The sequence below is a fragment of the Temnothorax americanus genome, unplaced genomic scaffold, assembly GCF_048541705.1.
Source record: "Temnothorax americanus isolate GAGA-0224 unplaced genomic scaffold, ASM4854170v1 Scaffold28, whole genome shotgun sequence".
Lineage (NCBI taxonomy): Eukaryota > Metazoa > Arthropoda > Insecta > Hymenoptera > Formicidae > Temnothorax > Temnothorax americanus.
In genome coordinates this window covers 951,664-976,546 of record NW_027509421.1, presented here as the reverse complement: position 1 = coordinate 976,546, position 24,883 = coordinate 951,664, and the positions used below count along the sequence as shown (strand labels likewise).

Genomic DNA, 24,883 nt, shown 5'->3' with positions numbered 1-24,883 from the left:
GGCAAGAACGATATCGCGACGAAATTTTTACAAACGATATACAATTTAATGTTAATTTTCTTACAAAGTTAGATTAAGAGCACATACAAATAAATTTGAAACATTTGTAAACGTAACGAATTACGCGATCGAGCAAATTACGGCTCGTTAATTCGCATTCTCGACGTTCATACGCATTTTCGAGCAAGCTCTCGCTCCCTCGTTCGCGATCGTTCGCGTACTTGTCTCTCATCGCACAATTCACTTACCGATCACGGCACATTGCGGGAGACCCGTCAAATCACAGCCTGGAGGAGCAGGAAGCCCGGCTGTGCGAGATACGTGCGCCGGCGTCCAGCACGGCACTCGGCGTTCATTTCGGCCATCCCGACACAAGGAGAAACAGCATATTCGGCGTACATTCAGCTCGCAACACACACATACACACACACACACTCTGTAACCGGAAGATTTCATTTCATTCACGAGAAAAAAATTGCTTTACACGAGCGACAACGTCTCGCCACGACCCGCGACTCGTACCGACGTTCAACGAATAACGTATTACTTGCGCGTTGCGCGCTAGCGCGCCGCGCGGGAGTCGAGCCGAAAGCCTCCGAATCCGGCCGAATCACGTTCGGCCGCTCTCGCCGCCGCCGCGCGGCACGGGCTTCTCTCTGCTTATGTACTGGCACCACTGAATCGGTTAGCCAACTCGAAAGATATGTTTGTTTACTTGCACCTGCCACACTCGAGTTGTCTCGTTTTCTCTCTCTCAACAACGCCCAAATATACTTCCGTCCTATTTCGGATGCGGAAAGCGCTAGGGAGTGCAAGTAAAACAAACGGATCTTATAAAGGACGAAAAAGGAGTTCATATACGTTACGATCACACAAGGGAAAACAACACGCTGTTTAGGAGCACCGTCAACCGGGATCAACTGGGATTAAACGACAAGAAAATTGACCGGTATAAATAATATTGCTTCTCTCCTTGCGCGACAATTAACCCTATACGTGATGTTCTCAAGACGGATTTAATTTTTTGTGAATTGTCATAAATTAACGAATAGCTTACTCTATGTATATTTGAAGTTTTTAAAAGAAATATGTAGATATATATATATATCTACATGAAATCAGAGTGTTTATAAGATTGTAATTTTTGCAAGTTAAAAAACTGTTTTCGAATAAATAATCCCTCCTGCTTTTATTTAAATACTTTTATATATTTATAGCATCTTTTACTGTTAGATAAAAATATGTTGGGCCATTGGAACGTTTACATATTCATCGTATTTTCTTACCCAGGAACGGAATCATTATGAACGAGGATGCGGATAATTTTGCGTGGACTCGCCAGCTCGAGTGTCCGTCGACGATATACAATGATTCAGTAAAGAAAATGTTCGTCTTACTTGTGTATCCATTACCGTTTGTATCTATTTACTGAAGCTTGCCATGTTATCGACTTGCCAATTTTTTTCCTTTTTATCAGATTGTGCAAGGGAGTGTTGGAGTTGTTATGGGAAGATATTTCCAATTCTGTGTTTCCTGCGGCCCAAGCCTGTAAAATAAGAAAGAACATTTTACTGTACAAACTGAAGCATGGGTTGAACGACTCTGCAATTTCATCTGTGAGAGAGTTGAATCAACTGAGATCCAAAAGCGGCACATTGAAACAACAGATATCTGCGCTGGAAGAAGAATACGAAGAACGGGACTATACTGTCAGGCAAAAAAGTAAGGTGAAAAGATGTTGATCTCGAGAAAATGTTTCAATACAGTTTTAATAAGTTCCATAAAATTGTTAGTGCAACGATTGAAGGATATAAAGAGCAAGCGTTCGGTAACCAGTACGAGGAAGGATTTTCTCAAATTAAAACACGGCGAAACCAGCAAGCAACTGAAAGATTGCGGCGACATGAGACGAGTGTGCCAGCATTTAATGCCAAACACCTCTACGGACATAGATCGACAGAAATTAAGGGAGAATCTACATACGATAACGGATCTGCGTCGTTCAGCCATAGATAAGAAACAAGTAAATCTTTTTTATAGGATATAAAATAATATTTGTACGTGTAAAATAGTATTGACGAAAATGACATTTTCCAATAACAGATATGGACAAAGGTATCGAGCTCTCTCAGTGGTATTGGCGTACACCCGCTGTGGACACAATTGTATCAAACGCTGTCGCAAGATTTAGACACATTAATGAAATTGGAGACCAAAAGCGACTTGGGTGGTTCGAGTGCAGTGGGCGAAAATATAGATATTGGTATCGCGAGAGCTTGCGGTCAATACATATGCGCTATTTCGAAAGGCATTTCGTCTAATATTAGAGCTAACGTGTACCAACAACGCTTAGTGGAATTCATTGAACTAATAGAGGTACCGTGAAAAGATTTCAAACTATGAGAAAAGATGATTTGACAGAAAAATGAAATTAAGATTAATGCGCGCTTCGTCTTGCAGTCGTTGGCCCATGAAGATGTGAACGCGTGGTTAGCTCTGAAATTGGAGGTGAGAAAGTTAGAAGCCGAACAGACGTATCGGCAAAACGAAGTTCAGAAGTTGAAGAACGCTATCCAGGAAAATTCCTTGCTCAATCTCGACATAGCTCGATTAACGTCCGACATAGAGACGATTGACGCACAGATGGTACGTATTGGCATATTCCACGCTCTACGTACCCTTGATACCGATATCGAACATATTGCAGGATAAATATATAAAAGACATTCAGCGATCTATAGCAGTTTTAAACTCTACGCCGACGCTCATATTTAAAGAGAAAGAGAAGCTGCATTACGAATTGCAGAAGATAATGGCGTTACAGGTCGACAATTACGACGCGAAATGCGTGAAGAATGCGTTGGACGTCGAACTGGATATGTTTTATAATATCTTGGATCTTAATGCTTTACGAAAAGTAATGTTGAAGGGAGATGTGGGACTATACAGGTTGGTATAAAAATTTTTCACGTTAAATTTTACATTATTATCGTAAAGCTAATATATAATGAACAAATTTTCTCGCAGACACGCAATCTGTGGCCTCGACAAAGTTTTCGTCACCTCAGTCAATCCGCAGTGCTCGAGGATCAAGCCTTACTTCCCAATAATACAAATACCGATATACTCCCTCGTAGAATGCTATAAAAACGCAATTGCCAATATAGCTTACGCGAAACTGCACTGTTCGTCGTCAACTGAGGAGATTGAGTGCGCAGATAAGTCAATGCCGTCACGAGAAAAGTGTAATTACAATAGTTTGGAGCTGCTGAATCTCGCCACAGTCGTTTGCGATCAGGCGCGCGAGGAGATCAAGCGCTTCGACGCCGTCCTGAGTGCTTGGTAAGTTAAACGGTCAAGATAATCTGACGTTACAGTTATTTTAACTATAATCATGTTTTTAGGGCGAACCAAGATGTACAAGAAGCAATGGCACTTGACGAAACGACCGTGGACGGTGTGTCCTTTAAGGATTGGTTGCAGCGTTACAATTTATTATTATACATGATACAAAAGAGCAAGTGATCTATATATTGTAGTCTGTCGCCGTTCATTTATATTATATTGTTACGTGTTCAAAGAATTAGAAATTTAATTCGACAAATAAATTTTGCAGATTCTGAAAAAATATTACGTCTACTGCGTTTTTTTCTTGAGCGGAAAACAATCGTCGATTCTGTACTTTGTACGAAGTGTAGTGCCAAGTACGTAACGTTTTCATTATGCAGTATGTGCGACAAATTGAATTTTCATGCACTGTCATTTCGCGAATAAACACTAAACATCTTAGCAATAATGTGATTTCAAATTCGTGAAACAGACGAGGTATGTACAAATACACATTATGTTAACCAGCATCAAGCTTAGATATATTTAACAAATATTATCATTTAGTATAAAAAATTATTTCGCTTTTCGATTCATTTCGTTTCGATTTCAATTACGCTCGCTTTTCGCGAAATAATTTATCCGATAATAGATATCCGATATCACATATATATATATATATATATATATATATATATATATATATATATATACTTTTATACTAAACCGCAGGAGCAATAATTCAAAGTACACAGGCATAGTAAATAAACTTATATTTTTCGCAAAAATACATCACGTAATACACGTTAACCAATTCGGTTTTAACATAATTTTTTTTTATTAAGCGGTCTGATAGATCATGGCATACTATCTTTGTATAAACTTTTTGAATTTTTGCAATATCTTCAAAATTGAAAAAAATATAGTACACGAAAATGTGCTGTGACGTCATATCTTATATAAAAAATGACGTCATATCTTTTGAAGTTGCCGTCATCAAAGAAACTTTAGCAAGCTATAACATTCTCAAATTTAGGTTTTTTTTAATTCAAAAAGTACTAAAATCGGCTTAGATTCTCTAAATTAATTATGGATACCGCTTAATAAAAAAAAAATGTTAAAACCGAATTGTGTGATTAATAAATTTCGGTTACAGTACGACGTGAAAATTATCTCGATGTAAGAGCACTTGGAATTTTCATATATCGCTACCTATCGAGATTGGCAGCGCACGCCCGTAATTCGCTTTTGGCACCCCACTTCGGCGAGTCACTTGCAACAAAACAACTTCAAGTTCTCGACCGAGTGGAAGAAAAAATTCGTTGGATTGTCCGCGTACTTCTTTTGTACCATACGCGGGCATTTAACATTTTTCATCGTTCCAGTGATCGTATATTAATCGATATTTAACAAAAAATCAGCCGTACCTAACAAAAAAATCGACGGCTCCAATTTTTCGAGCTGAAATATTCTGAATTTACGGATTTCCGAATTTTTTTTTACATAGATTTCACGAACGTTCGCGTATGGTATACGTATCAATTATTGCAGATCACGCACATGACAGATCGCAGTCGAAGAGCTCGTTACCAGTTCGAGTTCAATTCTTTCGACAATAATTTCTCTTCCATTGTTAAGCTACAAAAGTATATTCTTTGTCTATCGCGAGGAAACAAGCTCTTCAATTACGCTCGCTGCAATCCACATTACTCGAATCGCAAGACTCAAGAATGTATAAGTGAGAAGAGCAGTAATCGGATCTCGAGATCCCAAGAAGTTGAAAATTCAAGGCGCCCTTTGGACTTTTCTTTTTCCTTATGTACGTAGCCGCAACTATAAGGGTCATGCACCCCAACGAGCGATTTTATTCATATAGCTTCCGTTTCTTATATATATGCACATGTGGATTTATATAAATTAGCCCTCGAACTTGGATCTTTATTTTATTTTATTTTATTTTTTAATTGCCTCGAAGTGTGGCACGGCCGTCGCACTCCTCGGACTCTTCTTTAGTAGTATATAAAACTAGCCTACCTATGTACAAGACGCTATGTATTACATACAAGACGCGCGCGAAGCGAGCGAGACAGATAACGTTGCGACCGTCGCGGTTTCAATCGACTTCAGCTTCGGGAAGAATATAAAAGCTCGACAGTACTTAATAACAATAGCCATAGTTAATAATAAGTAGACAGTAATTAAAAGCAGGAAGTTAAAAAACAGGCATTTAGCATATCTACATTTTTTCCCGCAATTTTGCAAGATGAGTATCTGTCTTTTTTTAATTCGTTCATCTTTTGTCACTTTAAACTTCGAACTCGTTCTTTTATCCTAAATAATAACATGCTGTCCATTTAAATCTCTCGATCCGAGGTTTCTTCGGAGATGGTTCGACTGCTGAGCGGAGGGAGATTCTCGATGTTCAATCTCTCAGCTGAAGGAGCTAACGATCGCGAACGCGAAACCCTTGCACGCTTCGCGCGCGCGTTCACGCGTTATAGTACAACCGAGACGGCGAGCATCCGCAACGAGCATCGGCAAATCGGCACATCCGCGGTGTGGAAGGCGTCGCGACGCCGGAACCGAACGTCGGCGTGGCGGCTACTGAACACGCGAAGGAAGGGGGATGTCGAGAGACCCTCTCGCGAGTCGACGTACGCACGATCACAGAGGTCGGTTACTGGCATTTCGAACCGATGCTTTTGAGCTTTAAGTATTGAGCAAAAGGCACGCCTGTCTTTCCGAGGCACACCGGCGCGATCGTATTTTTTCTGCTCCCGCACTGAATGTTTGAGAACGGTCAACTCGGTAATATCTATTTTTCACCGGCTTCGTTTACGATCGCGGGAGCACCTGGAAACGATGTGCCCGAGCATCCTTTTGCGTCAGTCGCCGGACCACGGTCGCGCACGGCTGCTCGGATCTAGCTGGAGAATCGTCGCGCTCGTGAAGTATCGTATCATCAATGAAGTGCATCGACGTACGCTTTACACCGCGAGCCGAATACGTGCGACCTAATTTTGTACTCTTTCGATTTCTTTTTCGATAGATGCGTCGATCTCGGCGGGGCCTTCAACCCTTCGTATTTAGATACGGCAAATTAAAGACAAGGGAAGAGAGAGAGAGAGAGAGAGAGAGAGAGAGAGAGAGAGAGAGAGAGAGAGAGAGAGAGAGAGAGAGGGACGAAGGCCCACTAACCCTTCGGCGATTTCGCGGGAGAAAAAGAAAAACACGACGTCGTGGCGAGAGAAGATCGACTAGGCTATGCGCTCGCTCGAGGGTTATTCGAATTTCGTTGCAAACGATTTTCGGAGATTGAGCTCCGTCGCTAGGCTTTCGCCTTTCACGTAATAATCGGCGGCATCCCTCCTCCTAGGCGAGAAGCCGTTTGCAACGCCGTTGGCGACGCCGTTTGCGGCGCCGTTGACGACGCCATTCGCGACGCCGTTCGCGGTTCCATTCGCGGCGCCGTTCGCAACACCGTTCGCGTGTTTGCCCTTTGATTGATGTTCCCCCTTGACAACACCGTTGGTCATCGCCACCTTCCTGGGTTTCTTCTGCTGATAGCTCTGCTGGTAGAACTCCTTGAACAGGAAAAGGAACATGACGGCATGCAGGCCGATCCACCAGACGAACGCCTTCGGGTAGTTGCACTCGATGAAGAGCAACTGGAAAGCGTGGACCATGATGGCGATGAACTGCAGCATCTGGAAGGCGGTCAGATACTTCTTCCACCAGAGGTACGGCTGCACCTTTGGACCCATTGCCGCCAGAAGATAATATGTGTACATCACGATGTGGACGAAGGTGTTCAACAAACCGAAGAAGGTCGAGTGGCCGCCTGAAAGATCATCAACAGAAATTAGCATGAAATTGCTCGCAGTTCGCTCATTTCCGATCATCGAAGGCTTGATGTAAAAAACGACAAATACTGCATTCTCAAAATTACGTACGCGGAGTCACAAGGATACGAGTCATCAAGAGTATTAATTACAAGTTGTTTCCGATAATCGACAGCTAAAAGCTATATATCGTATCTTTGTACGATATATAGCTTTTAGCTAATAATTGCTAAAAATAACACGTGTCCGCGTTTTCGCAAGAAAGATTATTATCAAGTTCTCAAAAAGCACATATTTAAATTCCAAATGTGCCGATCAAGTTCTAAAATAATGATATACATGTGAGAAAACAAGAAAAATAATTCTTTTGCGTCTCTCAAGAAATTGATCACTGTGGCCGTTTTCGTAACAGTTGGTCCACATATGCTTAGATAGCAAGCCGGCGTTATTTGTCGTCATTTTGATGTCAAAATGATGTTTTTGACGACATTTGATCATTCATTGATGACAACGTCAACTCTCTACCTGAATATATACAAATATATATAAGAAAAACTCTTAGTTGAGGGCTCGCGACATTGACACAAATTAGTTTTGCAAAATCGGTCGAATTTCTGCAACGTAGGAATCATACGTATCAATATGTAAGGAATTACATAAACAATTTTCTACCTACCTGGCGTGAACTTGACACCGAACCAGACCGACATGGGCATGCAACCGTGGTGAATCACATGCAGCGTAGACACGTGATTATTCTTCTTTCTTAGCACGAAAAAGATCTGGAAGGAGATGCGCGCGATTAGACCCGCGAAATATAATTGCGCGTCCCGGTAAAAGGGAACGTTTACAATTAGACCACTATATACGTACCGTGTCCATGAATTCGGTAAATTTCGAGAAGTAATACCACCAGCTTGCATGGACCATCTGCGATTTCGAAATATCGATTAGAAGAAGCTTTTTAATCACTTTAATCGAGTCGGTTTTATGTATGAAATTTTCTTTGAATTTACTCTACTCGAAACATTTTATCTTGAACATGTGTGCGAGATACTCTTACATTTCTGTCGAAGTTCAGGATTCTTGCCTTCGATCTCTGTTACACACTTAAACAGTTTTAAACACTTTTTTTACATATTATGATTGCAAGTGAATTAAAAATTAGTTTAATTAAACAGGAAAAGAGAGAGAGAGAGAGAGAGGGGGGGAGAAGGAATGTGCATGTTGCATTGCGATACAGCAATTTACAAGCGAATTCGCTTACGTGCGTCTCGTTAACGTAAACAGAATAATGGGTGAGACCACACACTGGCGGATCCTAGGTGGATGGGGGTTGGGGTTAAAATCCTTCTTTCAAATAAAAGAAATCGGTTTTATTGGATCTGTTTTAAGAAAAATCTAAGAAAAAAATGCATTAAGCATTAAAGCAGGATCAAAAGTTCTCTTTGATCCTGAAGTAAAAGCTAAGCGCAATGACACTAAGAAAAATATGAAAGCAAATAATTTTGCCGAAACCCCTCCCATCATCGACGTCAGGATCCGCTAGTGGGTGAGACACAAAATAAACGCAATTATTAAGTGTTTTTGAAAACCAGTTTTTACAAGAGTATTAAAGCATTTCGCGAGAGCACACATCAATTTGTGTCACGGTGGTGTATTCGAGACGTTGTGAAGTCCGTGAAAATCGTCATTAACATCGGCGTGCGTCACAGTACATATGGATACGATGACAGAAATTAATGTGACGCGATGATGAGCGCGTAAATGAGCGAGTCTACGTATAGCTTCACGGTCGTTACCGTTTCTAAGGCACAATGATACACAGAGTGTGTTAAACAGTGTTAATCACACAGGCCGCTAACTACAGTTAGAGTCGTTCTATCGCGCACTCTACTGAATTCGCGACTCTACGTACTAAGCTACTTTGCCTCTTCTTTTAACGTATAGATGTACGGCCTACTATGTACATTGTACAGAACCGGTCATTATCGAGCTACAAGATCGCAGGTTCTTGGAATAATTTTTCAATCGGTAACAGTTTATTAATTTACAATGGGAAAAATATTCCGAGAATCGTGTATATAAAGTATACAAAGTTAATCCAACGCGAATCAACATCATCTAATAAGGTTCATCAAAAAATTACTTTTCTCGTTTCGGTCAAACTTCTAATTAATTGACCGGTTTTGTGAAAAACATTTCAATAAAGTTAGATATATAAACGCGAACAGAAAGAGATCAAGGCAAGGGCAACTGTTAATCACGGAAGATCACCCACCCTCAGTACTTCAGGTCTGTCGCTGTAGTCTACAGGTTGACATCTTAGAGAATAGTTTCCAGTCAGCCATCCGGATATCCCTATCTGCAACCACATTCGCCCAGAGGCCATTCGCCATCGATCAATGAATAGATACAGAAAATAGGCATAATACAGCAGATGTATATTGCGCACAAGCTTATCAACTACTCTCGCACTACTTATAAGATATCGTGTCGCATTCTCCACGAATGTCGAGCGATGCCGCGTCTCGCACCTACAACGGGAAAAGGAGTCGCAGCCGGGTGAAAGAAAAGGGGGTTGCTTTGGCCCGCGAAAGAAACGCGAAGAAACGGGATGAATTTAGATTCCTCCGGTTGAATGATAAATCAGTGGAGACTGAAAAATGTGCAAAAAATGTGCGAAATCTACAATTGCGATTCTCAATTGCCGATGGGGATGCGACATGCGTTCAACACTCAGCCGATTAACGCTCGACTACTCTACCGAGAGCCGAAATAGCGGATATCGAAGCGGTGAAAAATTTGATCGAGGCGCTCGAGGAACATGGGACATGCCAGACTCTCTAATGCGAGATGAAGAGGAAAGCGTAAGCTCTTCCGCGCCTAAATCATCTCCGCGCCACATTCGCCCCCGCCGCAAGCCTCCGCTCCGGAAAAGGAGTAGCCTATCTACAAAAATAACGTATTTATAGATGAATATCTTTCGTCCGTGATATCAGCGGTCTCGATGCGATTCGGTGATTTCTGTTGCGATTGTCGTCTCGTTGAGATAGTTGGGAGGCAGTTGAACAGTCCGGCTAGGATTAGACCGATTACTTACCCTTATCGCGGTAGGGCTGTTGGAATAATCCACCGGCTGGCAGCGGAAACTATACTGGTCCCACCATCCGCCCATCAGACACTGCGTTGCGAAAGAAACGTACAATCGTGCTTCGCACATCTTTGCCATTGGTGCGTTTCCGTGGCACGAGATCGGTCATTGGAGTTACAAGCGCATTCTCGTCGCTCAATTCTTGTCGCGGCAGGTAATGTAACGACAGTGTAACATGTTTTCGACAGTGCGATGTAACGATACACGCCCTTGCAAATTCTGATAATCACTTCTAAAGAGTCGAAGGGTCCTTGATCGTTCCCCTTTTTTGCAATCACGAGATATAAGCTCAGCCGGGGAATTTGCACCAATGACAAACGTATTCGTTAGCGACGTAATCGAACGTAATCGCGACTGTTAAGATAGAAAGTTTTCGTTGGACGCGCGTTCCGGTGGTTACCGGCGGTAAAAGTCACGGAATTGCTGGATCGCGCAACTGTAAATAGCAGCGTATCGTACCCTAAGACCATAATCGTCCGTTTTCGACCGTGTCGCGACGAATGCCGTGCCGCCAAACCGAGCGTGAGCTCGATAATGAGTTTGAAAGCTGATTTGGAATTAGCTAATGAATTTTCGAGTCAAACATAAACAAAAAGAAATGGGAATTCGGCGAAATTGCGCGCAGATAATTATGACTTATTTTCGGCACTCGAGAGAAAGTCCGGAATATAGCATACAAGATTTTATGCAGTTCTGTGTCGAATTATACGAAATACGAAACACAATATAAAAAAAAAGAAGTTTCCCCGAAAAGAGAAATAAAGAAAATCCAAATATTCGTCTAAATATTTGTTGCAAGCTTCGCTCTGAAATTCTGAAACGTTGTATTACAGTAGGAACAAAATATTTGCTTCGATTAACGATCGGCGAGTCGAGGAACGACTGAAATAAAACAGGAACACAATCCGACTTTTTATGTCTCCTGAAAAATTCAGCGGAAATTTTCTTTTTCGGATATCCAATTCATCCGGCGTTGAACGATCGATATCGCGGAAGAACAATCGGACAGGTTCTCACCTCGTAGAAAAGCCATGCGGAGAAGATCACTTGTAACAGGTTGTAGACTACCAAGGTGTTGTTAAGCTGGAAGGGTTTCCGATTCTCCATAAGCTTCGGCCCGAGCACCTTGACGAGGTAGACGTAGGAGAGGCAAATGAATAACGTAGGGAAAGGTGAACTCATCAGTAGCCAATTAGTCGTCCTCGTGTCTGTAAAGAAACATCAAAACGATCCCCGCGGAAGTGACCTCGAAGTTTCAATCTTTTGACGAAAAGACGCGACGTTATTTTATTCGTTTTTTCAGCCTTTTCGATTGTATCGAACGAATTGATGAGAAATATAGCAAAGAAACTTCTTAAATTACGATGTAGCAACGTAAAAATATTTAGATTTGTCGCTAGACGGTACAATACCCGCGAAAATACGGCACGTTTCGATACGAAGCGATATCGAAGCTGCGCAGATTCAAATTTTCATCGTCCGCGATTAATTCTTTCCAGAGACGATCGCGATCGAGTCGGAAACGACCTCGTGTTGCACAAAACAGACGCGATATGCAACAATGGACAAATGTATTAACGGCCGCCGGCGATTTCCTTCTTTCTCTCGCTCGCTCTCCCTCCTTCTCGTACGCACAGTAGTAAATCACCGCGATCCAGTGACCATGATTTAATGGCGGTAAAAATCGTCCTTCGGCTTCGCTTCGAGAACTCCTCCTCTCATGACGTCCTTCGAAGGTTCGATCACCCTTCCCTTGGTTTTCCCGGTAGAAAAAATTAACGATCGGATATTTCCATGGGCGTTCCATGGAATTCTCCACCGGATGGATAACAAACGCGTTTGGCTTCATCTACGCGCACGAGGATTGTGTGCGTGGTAAGACATGAATAAAGATAATGCATTTGCGTGTGCTATAAATGACCCTGTTTCGACGTTCAAAAGAGAGCAACTTCATGTATAGTTAAAATATGAACGAGAAAAGGTTATTTACTATACCTGCGAGCGCATGAGCGTTTTCGCAAAAAAAATAGCTCGTGCAATGGGTAACGTCATTTTAATTAAAAAAAGAAACATGCATATAGAGAAAAACGAAAAATATTATACTTGCGTCTTCGTGAATTGTATATATACATACGCGTGTTTCCTTCATTTTTCATGCGGGAACAAAACATGTGTATCTTCGCGAAGCCGCTCGGAAGCCATCATCGTACAACTTTTCTTTTATCGCGGCATTTTAATGTAATCTTTGTGTCTGCATTATACACAGATCGAATAATTTGCACCTTCCGCATGCAAATCACCGGCGGAACGAATAATCGAGCGCTCGCGATGAGACGTTAATGACGCTAACGAAGCACTTTTATATCCCGGCTTACACGCGCCGTACCGCGTGGTTTTTCCACGCTAATCACGGCGGGTTGTTAATTAACGTATATAAACCCAGAGCGATTCTCATTGACCGAACAAACGACAGAGAGATAAAACGATCAGATCGTTAATCGCGGTGCAAAGTCTCGTCGGGCGTCGGATTCCTCTCGTCGGCGAATTGCGAAAAGAGGCGCCCGCGTTGCGACAAACGCGACGGCACGACACGGCCGGCCGGCCGTCCGTACGGAATAAAGAATTACTCCACTTTACTCGCACGACCCGACGCCGCGATTATCAAAGTGACATTTCGTTACTGCGCTCGAAGTGGGACAGTGACGGTCTCAAGGAAACTGACAAGTCCTCCGACAATCGCCCGCTCCACTTCGCGCAACGCGACAATCGCCCGGCAGCGCGACGCGATAAAGTGACATTTGACAAACTATACCATGCACATATTTTGACATTTGTTATACAGGACGTAAATAAAAAGTGAATATCCGTAGGAAGAGGTTTTGTTTTCCGTGACTTTTTTTCGAAACGTTCGATATATGCGCTTATCAAACTCGAACCGCGCAATGCGTAAATCTCGTTCGAATTTTTCGAGATAAAAGCCCTGAACTTGGGGAACAAACGAGAATTTATGCATCGAGAAACCTTGGCGCGCATAATTTTTCTCGGAAACAACTATGGAGTCTGGACAGCTTATAAAAAATTAATAATAGGTTATAGAAACATAGACGGAATAAATACCAATGAGACGCGCGCTCGGAGTTATCTAAAAACTGTTAAGCGAGAGAGGGAAATAATGCTCGACAACGATATCACCGCCCACTATTTACATCGTTCTCTTCCATGCGTCAATTATGTAAATTCGAAGGACTCTAATATCACGGCATCCGACTCTCGAAATTATCGCGCAGCTACGTAATCGTCGATTATAACGTGTAACGATGATGTCACTGGGTATACTGACATACTGTAAAACAGTTGAGTTTTCACTGCCATTTGTCGCACAAATCCAAAACTATTTTCCGAGACTACATGGTTTCCACGAAGTACTCCTCCCTCGACCGTCCCGCCGTTAATAATCACCTGCGTGTTTGTCCAGCATGTCGTGGAACCGGTCTATACACTGCATTATGATCGACATGTTGCCGTGTCAGCTGCCCTCGGATCTACTTTGGACGGAAATTCGGAGCGAAGTCTACCACCCACTCTCTCAGGCGATCGCCTTCTCTCCTCCTGAAACGAAAGAAAGATTTTTTTGGAGACATCCAACGGTTCCTACAAAATACAATCGCAATCGTGAGATTCGTGACGTGCCGTACACTTTGTTTCAAAACACCGCGGTCTTCTGATGACATATAATAATATAAATGTCATATCCCAGTGGAAAAATGAGATAACATCGCTTTCAATTGTACGAAATACTATAATTGGAATCATTAATCTAATCTAATCTTAATCTGATAGAGCTATGCACGTGAATCCGCGAGAACCGACGAGAACGGGCGAGAATCTAAATCTCCGGCGTTCTTGGAAACTTATTCCTCGCTTAAACGTTTGTGTTTAGCAAGAAATTTAAGTAAGCAAACTTGAATCTTGATTTTACGATCGCGTTCTATGTCGCGAAGAGATTCGTCGCGGGGAACAAAAGAGTCCAAGTCGAAGAGAGGATCAAAAAACGTTTTAGAATTGTGCAATGTGAATGAAAATGTCCGGTTGAGAGTCCGAGATCTTGCGAAATCCGTATATACAAAAAAAAATACGATCTTTGGCTTGGCAATTTAGTGTCACTGTTGACACACTCTTCAATGATTCAAGAGCGACACAAAGAGTCTCTTTGAAATCCCGTCGAGTGTTGCGTTCGGAGCTCCGGACCAAGCTTGCCATCTAAGCTCATCGGGATTCGAGTTCTTCGCGTCCATTGTACGGCTTACGTGTTACACAGCCACCGAATTTTTTATTCGAAAGCGTTCGCACGGCACGATCGGGCAATGCCGTCGCGCAATTCGCCAAGTCGACCATGAATCGGCGACGCGGCCTTGAACCATTCTGGTACGTACAACATACACGCGAATTGAATTTCACTCGCAGCTCGGCAGCTCCGGGGAGGACGAGTATACGGCTCTTGCGAACGCGCAAATCTGCTCGCTCTTCTCCGAAGCTGCCTCCTCGATTCGATTCGAATTCGTCGACTAAACGAGGCAAAGAAACAATAGTGAAAGTGGTTTTTTTTTTAATCAGAAATGAAAATTACCAAAAAATGGAAATTAATGACTTTATTACTAGTTAATAATTCAAAATTAACGGTGGACGATTGTTCCACGTGTTCCACTTGCTCGAGGCTATAATATTGATCGCTTTACTTGTTACACGTCAGCTTGTTCGCTGTCAAAATAAGGAAAGACAACAAACTGTTTAATTTTGTTTTAAGGTAGTAGAAAATTGGAAAAAAAATACTCCTCGAGAAAAAGTTGACGCCAATAGTTCAGCTCAATGGACCGTAATAATATTCGCAATTGGCAATAATACTCGCGTTAAAATCTTGATGGGATTCATAACATCTTCGAATTCTTCTACGTAACTTCTACATAACGTAACTTCTTTATATGTTAAAAATTGAAAACGCTATGAATGTTACAAAATATTTCGCATAAAGAAAGTGCCAATATATCGATTTCTACGCTTCGGGGCGGAGAGCAAAATTAATTATGTTAACGAATAGCCGTAACCGAACTGCCATTAAGAAAAGTTTCGATAACCTGAGCTGTCGAATTTCGCTGTGATGAAAAAAACTCGATGGAATTTTTTGTGCGCTAATCTATTCGCAGATCTATATCGCCAATAGCGCTTTATCCGCAATCGGACGAACGTGGAAGATATATCGATATCTAATAAAGTGATTCTCGGACTTTTTCTCAATTACCGATATTCGCTTTAGCCGCATGATTAGATAAGCGATTCCAATAAGACTTCCGCTCGGAACTGATCGAGCGTCGCGCATTCGTGTCGCAAATAACGGTTCCGATAACGAATCCACGATGTGGCCGGCCGATCGATCGATCGATCGTGCTCCGATTGAATCACGTGCGGAATCGCGTGCGAAATCCGTGCCGCGCGCGGGAGATTTCCTGGGGAAGTTGCCGCGCGCGGCACGGAGATCGAAGACGGTATAAGTACGGGCCGACCGAATGGAATGGAGGTCGCGATCACAGCCCTCCCGCGAACGATCGCGCTAGATGTTTTGCCCGCTTGCAAAACGAAAAGCCGAAAACGCGCCGAGCAAGCGAAATACCTCGGGATTACGTTGCGAAAACTGTATACATTATAACGGGAGTCGCGCGCGCGGCACAGAAAACGGGCCGCGGAGGCCGGGATCGTGTGCGTGTCTGCCGTATGCGTTACGCAAGGAATCGGTCGCACCTGCGCAAGCCGTGTGCCGTCCAGCCCGTGTCTGACTACCTGAAATCGTCATTTAATCTAATCGCAAGGAAGAAAAAGAAAGACAGAGGAAGAGAGAGAGAGAGAGAGAGATATATATATTAAGATCCTATTAACATTGGGGATCTCTCGCGCAATCGTTTTCAAACCATTTCCAGTTGGGAGCGACAGGAATCTCGCCTATGCCTGCTTCAAGTACATTTCACGGACGTCTTACTATATCTACTTCTTTTTTACGCCACACTTGTCTTTGCTTTAAACGCGTCGAGTGTAATACTTCAGATTTTTCTTTCGTTACGGCGACGCAACCTCTTCCGATTTCGCTCGATGTATCGCGTAATCACGCGTCCACTGGACCACTTTAGTGCCCGAGTATATATCTTCGTGAGATCTTTGAGATCGAACCGAAAAATTAGAGGTGCAAGAGGAGCGGGAGGGGAGGCGCGAATAAACTCACGAGTTCATTCATTATCCTCGCGCGAGACCGCGTCGGCGTCGTCCCGCTCTAAAAAGCCCCAATATACTGTAGGTCAGCATCTTTATTTAAAGAAGCCGCACCTGTCTGCGTCTATTTACGGCCCAAGATACTATCGCGGAGTATAACGACAATCCGAATTAATGACTGTTCGATGTTATCTCACAGCCCATAAAAATCTATTTCCCGTAAACCGTCGGGCGACCTGATGGACCGATACCTGGCATCGGTCGGCGGAAATTTATTTTTCTCTTCGCGTATTACAGAAGTCCGCGAGGGAGTACAACGGCTGGTGTTCTTAGCGCGTCGCGGCACACAGCGCGACGAGAGGTTGCCACGACTTTATCTACTTGCGCAAATAAACGGCGGAAACGCTATCTGCTATGGTTGCATAATGATTTTTTACGATAATCGCGGGGCGGTATAATGCGTTCGCGTAACGCAGCTAAAGGCGCGTGTCGCGAAGGGTTAAATCGGGACGCGATACAACGACGACGACGACGACGACGACGAAGACGACGATGTGGTCGTCGTCGTCGACGACATTAGTAGCCACGGCTACTGGAACGCGTCCAATCTTACGGACGCCGGTCGTGAAAGTGACTTCAAGCTCGGATCGTCGTCGTTGATACTCGTAGACTCGGCCGCGTTAAACGGCACCGTATAGGAAAGTTAACGAACATGGCTCAGGCGTGGAAGCCAGTGACGGATCCAGAGGACCCAGCCCCTATCTTGTTATTCCGCTCCAATTGAGTCGTTCGAATGAGGAAGAAACGATTCTTCATTCTTCTTATTAAACATTTTATTCGACGTCGATCGCGAGCCGAGAGACATTGAACGACCGACGTCAATGAAAAGTATTACGATTGCTAAACTATAAATTTTGCGGAGAATTTTTTGTATGATATAATGACAATATCTTCTCTTCCTAAACATTTAGAAGCATGGATGTTGTTATACGAGATAAGTTAGAGAAACAAAATATTTCAAAAATTTGAAACTATATTTATGGATTAATGATATTATGTCCTATCGGTCCTAAGTATTGATCAAATAGTAACAAAATGATTGTAAGTACCTTTTGCTAATGTTATTGATATGGGCATTCGTCGGTTCCTCGATAAGAATTTCCTATTTATAAATATACGAGCGCACATATGTATTATAATAAGAGATTCTTATTCATCCAGAAGTTTTCAAGTTTTTCTAGCGATCTTTACACGTATATCGGTATATAATTCAACAGCTAAATTTAAAAATATATTTAAAATGATAAAAGTCAGATATATATATATATATATATATATTCTGTCCAATTTGTTAATTAAAACAAAAATTTTTTTATCGCGTTCGTAGAATCACTTATATGATCAATAAAAGATAATATTTTTTTCAGCGCATACTTTTGATTTTCAATAAGTCAAGTATCGTCGGCTCAAGTTACCGGACTGCCGCTAAAGAATAACGATCGATTTGATAAATTTTTCCTCCCTCTGTTATTTACGAAAAATGTTATTTTCTTCGCTGTTATATTTACGAAAGAATACACACGTACGTTTGACTTTATATACACGCGCGAATTACAGGGTAGATGTAGACAATAGTACAATAGTCAGACAAAAGTAATACCCGTTGTTCTCGCTTTGCTAAAGTTTTCTGCATCTACCACCACTGCTTGATGTCGCGGCAAGCCGAAAGTGCAAGTGTAACTATTATGTGCGACGCAACCAGCCAGCGGTCTTAAGTAATAGTAGCTCGCGCGCTTGAGTAACGAAACGGAGAAAGATGACAAAGACGCGGCTAGAGAAGAAAAGAGACAGATAGAGAGAAAGAGAGAGTAGGAGAGCGGGAGATTGAGAGAGAGAGAGAGAGAGGGAGGGAACGGAGAAAGGCCTATCGGACCCAGCATGCCGTCGTCGTTGACACTCCGAGAAATTGCGGTCGCGTGCTGTCACTGTCTAGCACGCCGGAGAAAAGTGTTGGATCGACGAGTGTCGCGGGGATTACGACTTCGATATAATGAACGCAGCTGATGGCTCGGCAAAACCGACCGCGTATAAAACTACGAGACTTCATCGGGCAGCGTCTGCCGAGTAAGAGAACTGCATTTTATGCTGGAAAACACAATCGATCTGCTTCACCGTTTCATATAGATATGTGATAAGTAAAAAGTAGTCTGATCTCTTTTAAAAAGAAATACTCGTTGAAAATTAATATCCGTTCTACGACGAAAAGAATATACATTTATTTATTTTATGTTTTATATTGATTACTTTTATATTATGTATATTTTATTATTTATTATACTTTGAAATATTGATTATACTTAGAGAAATCATGGATAATCACGTACTTGTGTTACAAAGTCGCTTATTGTATTCACTCTCACATTCTCTCTTCACAATAAATTAAGAAATACATACCTAAAAATGGTATAGTAATGAAAACATACACGGAGATATTAAGTGAAATATAACGCAATGTAATTGCCAGTGTCACTGGTATTATTATTTTCACATATCAATTTAAGCGCCGATAATCGGCGTGCATGAAGCTGAAAGCGAGTTTAATCGCGGAGACCGGACGTCATGAGACCGCAGCGCAGCGCGTTTTTTCGTTTTAACGCGCAACTTATCGTTCTTACTAAGTAGTAATTGCATGTGATTAACACTAAAAAAAAGGAGAAAGAACGATTGGTCAATACTTGAACGCTAGCAGATGTCAAATTGTTGTTGCCTGGGAATCCACGGAAAGTGCAAACGCAGGTCGCGACTTTTCTTATTACGCGACACGATTGCGTAACCGCGGTCGGGATGAAGAGATCGCAGCAAGACAGAGAAACGAAAAGAAGAAAAGGAAAAGAAACGGAAGAAGAAAGGCCAAATAATAAAAGACAAGGCGCGATGGTGAGCCGCGCGATAGCGCAGCGTAATCTATTTCCGGAAAAGTAGGCGGAATCGGAGGCGAGATAGAGAGCGATTATAACGCAGTCACTGAACGTGGTGACGCGAATTTTATCGCGACGTCACTATCTCGCCGCTCGCGGTTATGTCTCCGACAACAATGTATTCCTCGTTTAGACAGAGTGTAAACATCGTGTACTTTCTCTCGGCTGCAGACGCTGCAGGCTGGAATGAGATAGGAACGCCGCGTTGAAAAACGTCGATGTCGCGGGCGCAGTCGTCGGGAAATGAACGATTGAAGATTGAGAAATTTTGTCGACGAACTCCGAATTTCGGCGCGGTACACGAGTAACGAACGTTCATTCGTCGCGCAGGAAAAAAATTTTCAATGGAAATTAATTTATCGTTTAAATATTTAGTTGACGTGACGAAGGTTTTTTTCTACAAGCTACATTACATAAATTTAAATCGAAATTTGAAGCTCTTTAAAAAGATAATTTAAAAAAAATAAAAGAGAATTGAAACCTGACAATTCAACCTTCTTGCTGAAATTTTATTTTCTACCTTATTTGCATGGCTTTGCTTTTTGCACAAATTTAATACTTAAACAAATATAGAAAACGGGCTGATTAAGAACGCCAGGCGCGGTAAATAATGCGCAAAAGTTTTTTTTTTTATTTCTATTTTACATATCTTCCAATTTTGACTGCGCGCCGACTGTCAGAGACTTGAAACACAGCTCCGGTTGGAGTAGAAAAATCCCCCCCCCCCCTACACATAATTAATCGATTCGATTTAATTTGTGATGCTATATGCATCTCAATAACTGTGAAGAAATCATTGCGAAAAATATTACCTCAGCCAGAGTTCGAACCTGGAACTTCCTTCATTCCGTGAAAGTGTCGTACCAATTCGACGATTTACCGCGCCTGGTTCTTAGTTAGCCCGTTTTCTATATATTCGTGTGGATTTCCATTGGAACCTATACTTCGAATTTTAATACTTAAAGAAAAAATTGTAAGCGCAAGATGAGATCCAAAATCAACTGGCCAAGCAACAGTTACGTGATCAAAGGGAGATAATAATAATAATAATAATTTAGATTCAATTTTGTTGATAAGATAATCTTGATTGGAGGTTTTATCGGCACTAAAATACAGATAGTCAGGCGCAGGAAATTATGGCATGCGCATTGTCATCTTCCGTATAATTTTTTCACACGATCAACATCAGAGATAAGAAAAAGATGAATTCTTGCCGTGTGCGTGTGATCAATCTTGTTATTACGAGAAATCGTCAGGATAGCACGTATCCGCGGATGACTGGCATTTCGGCGAGGCGTTGCTTCCTTTCTCGCTGATCAACGTGTCTCGCCGTCGAAATTATCGCGGCACGTAACAAAAGCACAAACACGTACGTAAAATCGTCAAAGGAGCGCGTGTCGAGACCGCCGTCGCCTCAATTAACCGTCATATGATTATTGAAATTGTCCGCTTGATCACGCCCAGGAGAAACTCTGATCCACGCCGAAAGGGTCGCTTCGTGAAAGTTGTTCGAAGAAACTGCGAGATTGTTTGTATAACTTGTATAAACTGATTAATAAAAAAATAATAATCAGAAGGCGTCTGACGATAACAAAACGGAGATATCATCGTCACGATTGCGATGATAAGTCACTTCTCGTTCGAGTATCCCGCGAGATTATACAAATATTAAAATAATTAATTGATGATCACGCGCGATAAGCGATGAGATAATCGATTCGGTAGATTAAGCGAGATTTGACGTGATTTTGGAGCGACTTCTTAATCGCAACTTTAACTGCAGCGGTCAAAGACGACGCATTCTCAAAGATTCAAGGTTGGATTTTCCTTCTTTCCAACACAATGTACACTCGGGGTCACGCATACCTTCCCTTCAATCGGCTCGTTAATTGCACAAACCTTGGGCAGCGACTTGCTTAGCGCCGAAGATTCACTTGGATGGCACTGCAATGCCGCGCCGCTTTCCGTCTACGGTTTTTACGCGTAATTCGCCGTGTTTATGTAAGAGTATCGTGGTAAGGTACAGGTACAGGGTGTCCCGTACCTAGCGGCACAGCATCGGGAAAACAATAATTACACTTGAGAGAATGAGTAAAAAGTACAAATGTTTCTCATATAAAATTTTTTTTAGACGGAAAAAGAGAAAGAAGAAACAATCTTGAGGAAATAAAAACTAGATAGTTTTAATAACATTTCCTTGGATAATTTTCAACAATCTCTGCACGTGATCTCTGCACATTAAGTATTTATACGATATAAGCCTCGATGTAAATATTATACATAATAAGGTAAAGAAAAATAGAATAAATCTCTTAAGAAATGAGTGCAATTAAAAACAGAGTCGCAGTTACCTATGTACTGACAATTATATGTATAAAATATTAAGCTTATTTTACTTAAGATAGTGGTGTACAAAATATGTCGTTAAAAAATGTACAATCGAAGTTTTATGGCTGTAAAGTCTTTTTTAGACATGTATTAAATTTATGATATTTTAAACAGCTATTTAATGTAATCAACAGAATAACAGGTGACATATAAGATTAATGCACGGCCTCGAACGACCTTATTATGCATAGAATTTTTTACAATTCATAACCGATGATTCATGCGAGCTATAGTTAATCACTGGTATCTAGTGCGAGATCTAGTGTTGTTTTTACGAATTTATTAGTCTAGAAATCGCGCAAATTAACAAAAAAAAGTTCGAATAAATGAAATATATTAGAATAAATCACCTAAGCGTTTTTGTTAATGTCTTAATGTCCTCATTCTGAGGATTCGAGATTAAAGAAAGACAGAAGATTATTACAATTACGAGTTCAAACGCTTATATATTAAATCCTGTCTGACAATAATAAATTATACATATATAGATGTGTCACGTGCGGAGATAACAGTCAGATGAAGCACAGATTGCTCGTCTAATATTTTAACGTCGAGAAGCGCCGTCTTGAGAAGGAATACTCGAGGAGTCTCGAGAGTATTAAAACAATCGGATTTACGGACCAGCCGCGGCCTAGATGGCGTCAAAAATAGATTCGGACGAAGACACAGACGGTCATTGATGTAGAATTGTAGACTCTCACCCGCGGGAACCACGATTCCGAACGTGAACGTTGGTACCCTTTTGATTTATGCACTCGACAAACATTTGTCTTTTCTGCTCATATTTGTGCGAGCAAATACTCCGGGCTACGCGCGTTCGCGGTACGAGACGAGGCTTTAATTATTTTCCGCCACCTTTTTTCCTTCACACCCCGCGCGGACTCGAGCAAGTACGAAATTAACGCTCGCGTAATTAACGCCTTCCACGAAATCCACAGTGAGACGTTGCTCCTACTTTACTAAAGAGACCTCTCTTTAACTACGCGCGCGTCACTTTAATATCGTTCTATCTGAAATTAACCGGCTGCAACGGTTGTCCTCGATCGTGCATCACAAGCATGCACAACACATTAACGCAACGCGCACGTATGGGATCGGAGCAAGGCCGAAACGATATCGGCAACGGTGATTTCGTGAGAAAACGCGATTTTCGCAGAAACTGACGATTTTGCGGACTGACCAGGTAGACGATAACGTCGTTAATCTCCAGTGTGGAATTTGGCGATAGCCAGAGAAGATCGTGAATGACGTGAGAAGTCTGCGAATATATAACCTGCGGCTGCATTTCGTTGAGATAACTTGCCATTATGACCATAAAGTTCGCGATGGCGATGGAATGACGGTTCTAATAACCCGTGGGAGATGCGGCCTTTGCCATTTCTTATAAGGTTGCACAACGAGGCTGCAGCAACGCATCTCTGATCCCCGAGGAAACACATTACGAGACATCATCGCTGAATTGACGATAACGATCGATGTAAAAAGTCGTCGTTGGCTTCAAAGTATAAGCTCCGAATTGTCACACCTCGAGACACCGATTAATGATTATGTAAATGGCTCCCCTGCATCTCATTTTACATTTCAAATCTGATGGCTCGAACGTTTCGGAATTAGCGAATTTTTTATATGTTAATACTTGATTGACGGCAAATCCTATGAAAGCGAACCGAGAGTATATCGCCATGAATTAGAAGCTAATTCCAATTTTTTCTCTAATCAATCTCCGATACGCGCGCGCCCGTCTAATTGTAAATTATACAAATTATAAATATACATATATTTGAGATACCATTTACGTCTCCTGCTGTCCCACGTGGAGTAAGTTTTAAATTTTAATTCGCAGCATTTGATTTGAATTCAAATACCTCTCGAGCGGAATACGACCTAGCGGGAATTCGAGTATAATTGCTCCCGCGGATTGACCCTTCAAGAACGCTCCAATTTTCTGTAACAACATCTCTCTGTGAAAATTACCAAGATACTTAAGAGTAAAGAAGTGAAGCTTTTTAAAATGCAATTAGCGTTACAGATGACCGAAATGTGCAAGTTATCTCTATAGGCATTTTGGTATTAATACAAACGTCAATTAATAAAATTTTCCATGTGTGCCGTCGTACAAAGACGCAAGATACGTATAACGTATGAAATAAATCATGCGGATTGCTATATCCGAACTCGTGTTTACATAGCCTATCGTAACGTCGACGTTGTTACGAACGTCAAACCTGTAGAGAATCACCGTAACTTGATAATGGTTATAGCTGAATAATTGCGCCAATGCGGAATAGATTAACCGGCATTTTAATCTCCCGTTATATAATTCATTCGTTAAGTTCTCTCGTACTCTCGCTGGTCGCCGAAACGATGGTCACGATATCAGAGAGAGATCAGTGTAGAACTGTAGAGTATTGTAGAGAAATGATCAGATCAAGACACAGCTTTATTTACAATTCAAAGCGGATGATATTATATCGGTTACATTATACATAGCGGCCGCGAATCTGTCTGAACTCAAAAGAGAAAGAGAAATTCTCGTTATTTCATATCTTCTAAAAATAAAAGTTAGCTTCAAATTAAAAATAAATTTCACTTCCTTTCCTCCCCCTCATCGGAGAGAGAATCCTCGTAGATTTCAGAACATTTCTACGGATGTTGCATCGGGGATTATCTCATCTGACGGATATAATGAGCGGATCACGAACCCGTAATGTCGATTATGTAACTGACGCGAGAAAGCAGATCCCGAGTCTTGCGCACAAGTCGACCTTCGAAATTTTTGTTTCCGCGTGCCTTCGTGTCGCAATCTTTCGTACTCAGCGAGGAAGGCAAATCAGGCTAGGTCCAGGTCGGGAAGAGTAATTGATTCTTTTTCGCCTGTGAATCGGCGACCGATGCCGCCGGCAACGATCGAGCAGCAGCCGCGACGGAGTTGCAGCGAG

General features: G+C 41.9%; 2 protein-coding genes across 9 annotated transcripts in view; one reads left to right on the top strand and one right to left on the bottom strand.

Moving 5' to 3' along the window:
• Positions 1-683: 683 nt before the first annotated feature.
• On the top strand, positions 684-3,851 carry LOC143899706 (uncharacterized). 4 transcript variants are annotated; one of them, XM_077410198.1, is made up of 10 exons: positions 684-949; positions 1,234-1,386; positions 1,478-1,722; positions 1,794-2,023; positions 2,104-2,376; positions 2,461-2,646; positions 2,708-2,949; positions 3,028-3,342; positions 3,405-3,517; positions 3,617-3,850. In XM_077410198.1, exons 2-10 carry the CDS (start codon positions 1,304-1,306, stop codon positions 3,772-3,774), a joined length of 1,845 nt encoding a protein of 614 aa, XP_077266324.1. In that variant the 5' UTR covers positions 684-949; positions 1,234-1,303; the 3' UTR covers positions 3,775-3,850. The 4 variants fall into 4 exon arrangements, with proteins under 4 accessions (XP_077266324.1, XP_077266323.1, XP_077266328.1 ...); XM_077410197.1 differs by having other exon boundaries at positions 685-949; positions 1,291-1,386; XM_077410202.1 differs by lacking the exon at positions 3,617-3,850 and having other exon boundaries at positions 688-949; positions 1,291-1,386; positions 3,405-3,609.
• Positions 3,852-4,085: 234 nt separating this feature from the next.
• LOC143899712 (very long chain fatty acid elongase AAEL008004) overlaps positions 4,086-24,883 on the bottom strand; it is a 39,233-nt gene continuing 18,435 nt past the window's right edge. For 3 of the 5 annotated variants that reach the window (XM_077410221.1, XM_077410222.1, XM_077410220.1), the window contains exons 2-7: positions 13,783-13,932; positions 11,341-11,531; positions 9,451-9,534; positions 8,043-8,099; positions 7,846-7,951; positions 4,086-7,168 (exon numbers count right to left, since the gene is read on the bottom strand). In XM_077410221.1, coding sequence (XP_077266347.1) covers positions 6,609-7,168; positions 7,846-7,951; positions 8,043-8,099; positions 9,451-9,534; positions 11,341-11,531; positions 13,783-13,840 — 1,056 coding nt within the window. In that variant the 5' untranslated portion in view covers positions 13,841-13,932 and the 3' untranslated portion in view covers positions 4,086-6,608. Of the gene's footprint in view, positions 7,169-7,845; positions 7,952-8,042; positions 8,100-9,450; positions 9,535-10,272; positions 10,354-11,340; positions 11,532-13,782; positions 13,933-24,883 lie in introns of all 5 variants that reach the window. The other 2 variants (XM_077410224.1, XM_077410223.1) reach the window with 2 other exon arrangements.

What these genes read in the sequence shown, in the direction of transcription:
- LOC143899706 (XM_077410198.1), top strand. Translation starts at nt 1,304, where the DNA reads ATGAACGAGGATGCGGATAATTTTGCGTGGACTCGCCAGCTCGAGTGT. An exon ending in CTATACTGTCAGGCAAAAAA is followed by an intron (nt 1,723 to 1,793) that starts GTAAGGTGAAAA and finishes TAAAATTGTTAG; the next exon opens with TGCAACGATTGAAGGATATA. An exon ending in AATTCATTGAACTAATAGAG is followed by an intron (nt 2,377 to 2,460) that starts GTACCGTGAAAA and finishes TTCGTCTTGCAG; the next exon opens with TCGTTGGCCCATGAAGATGT.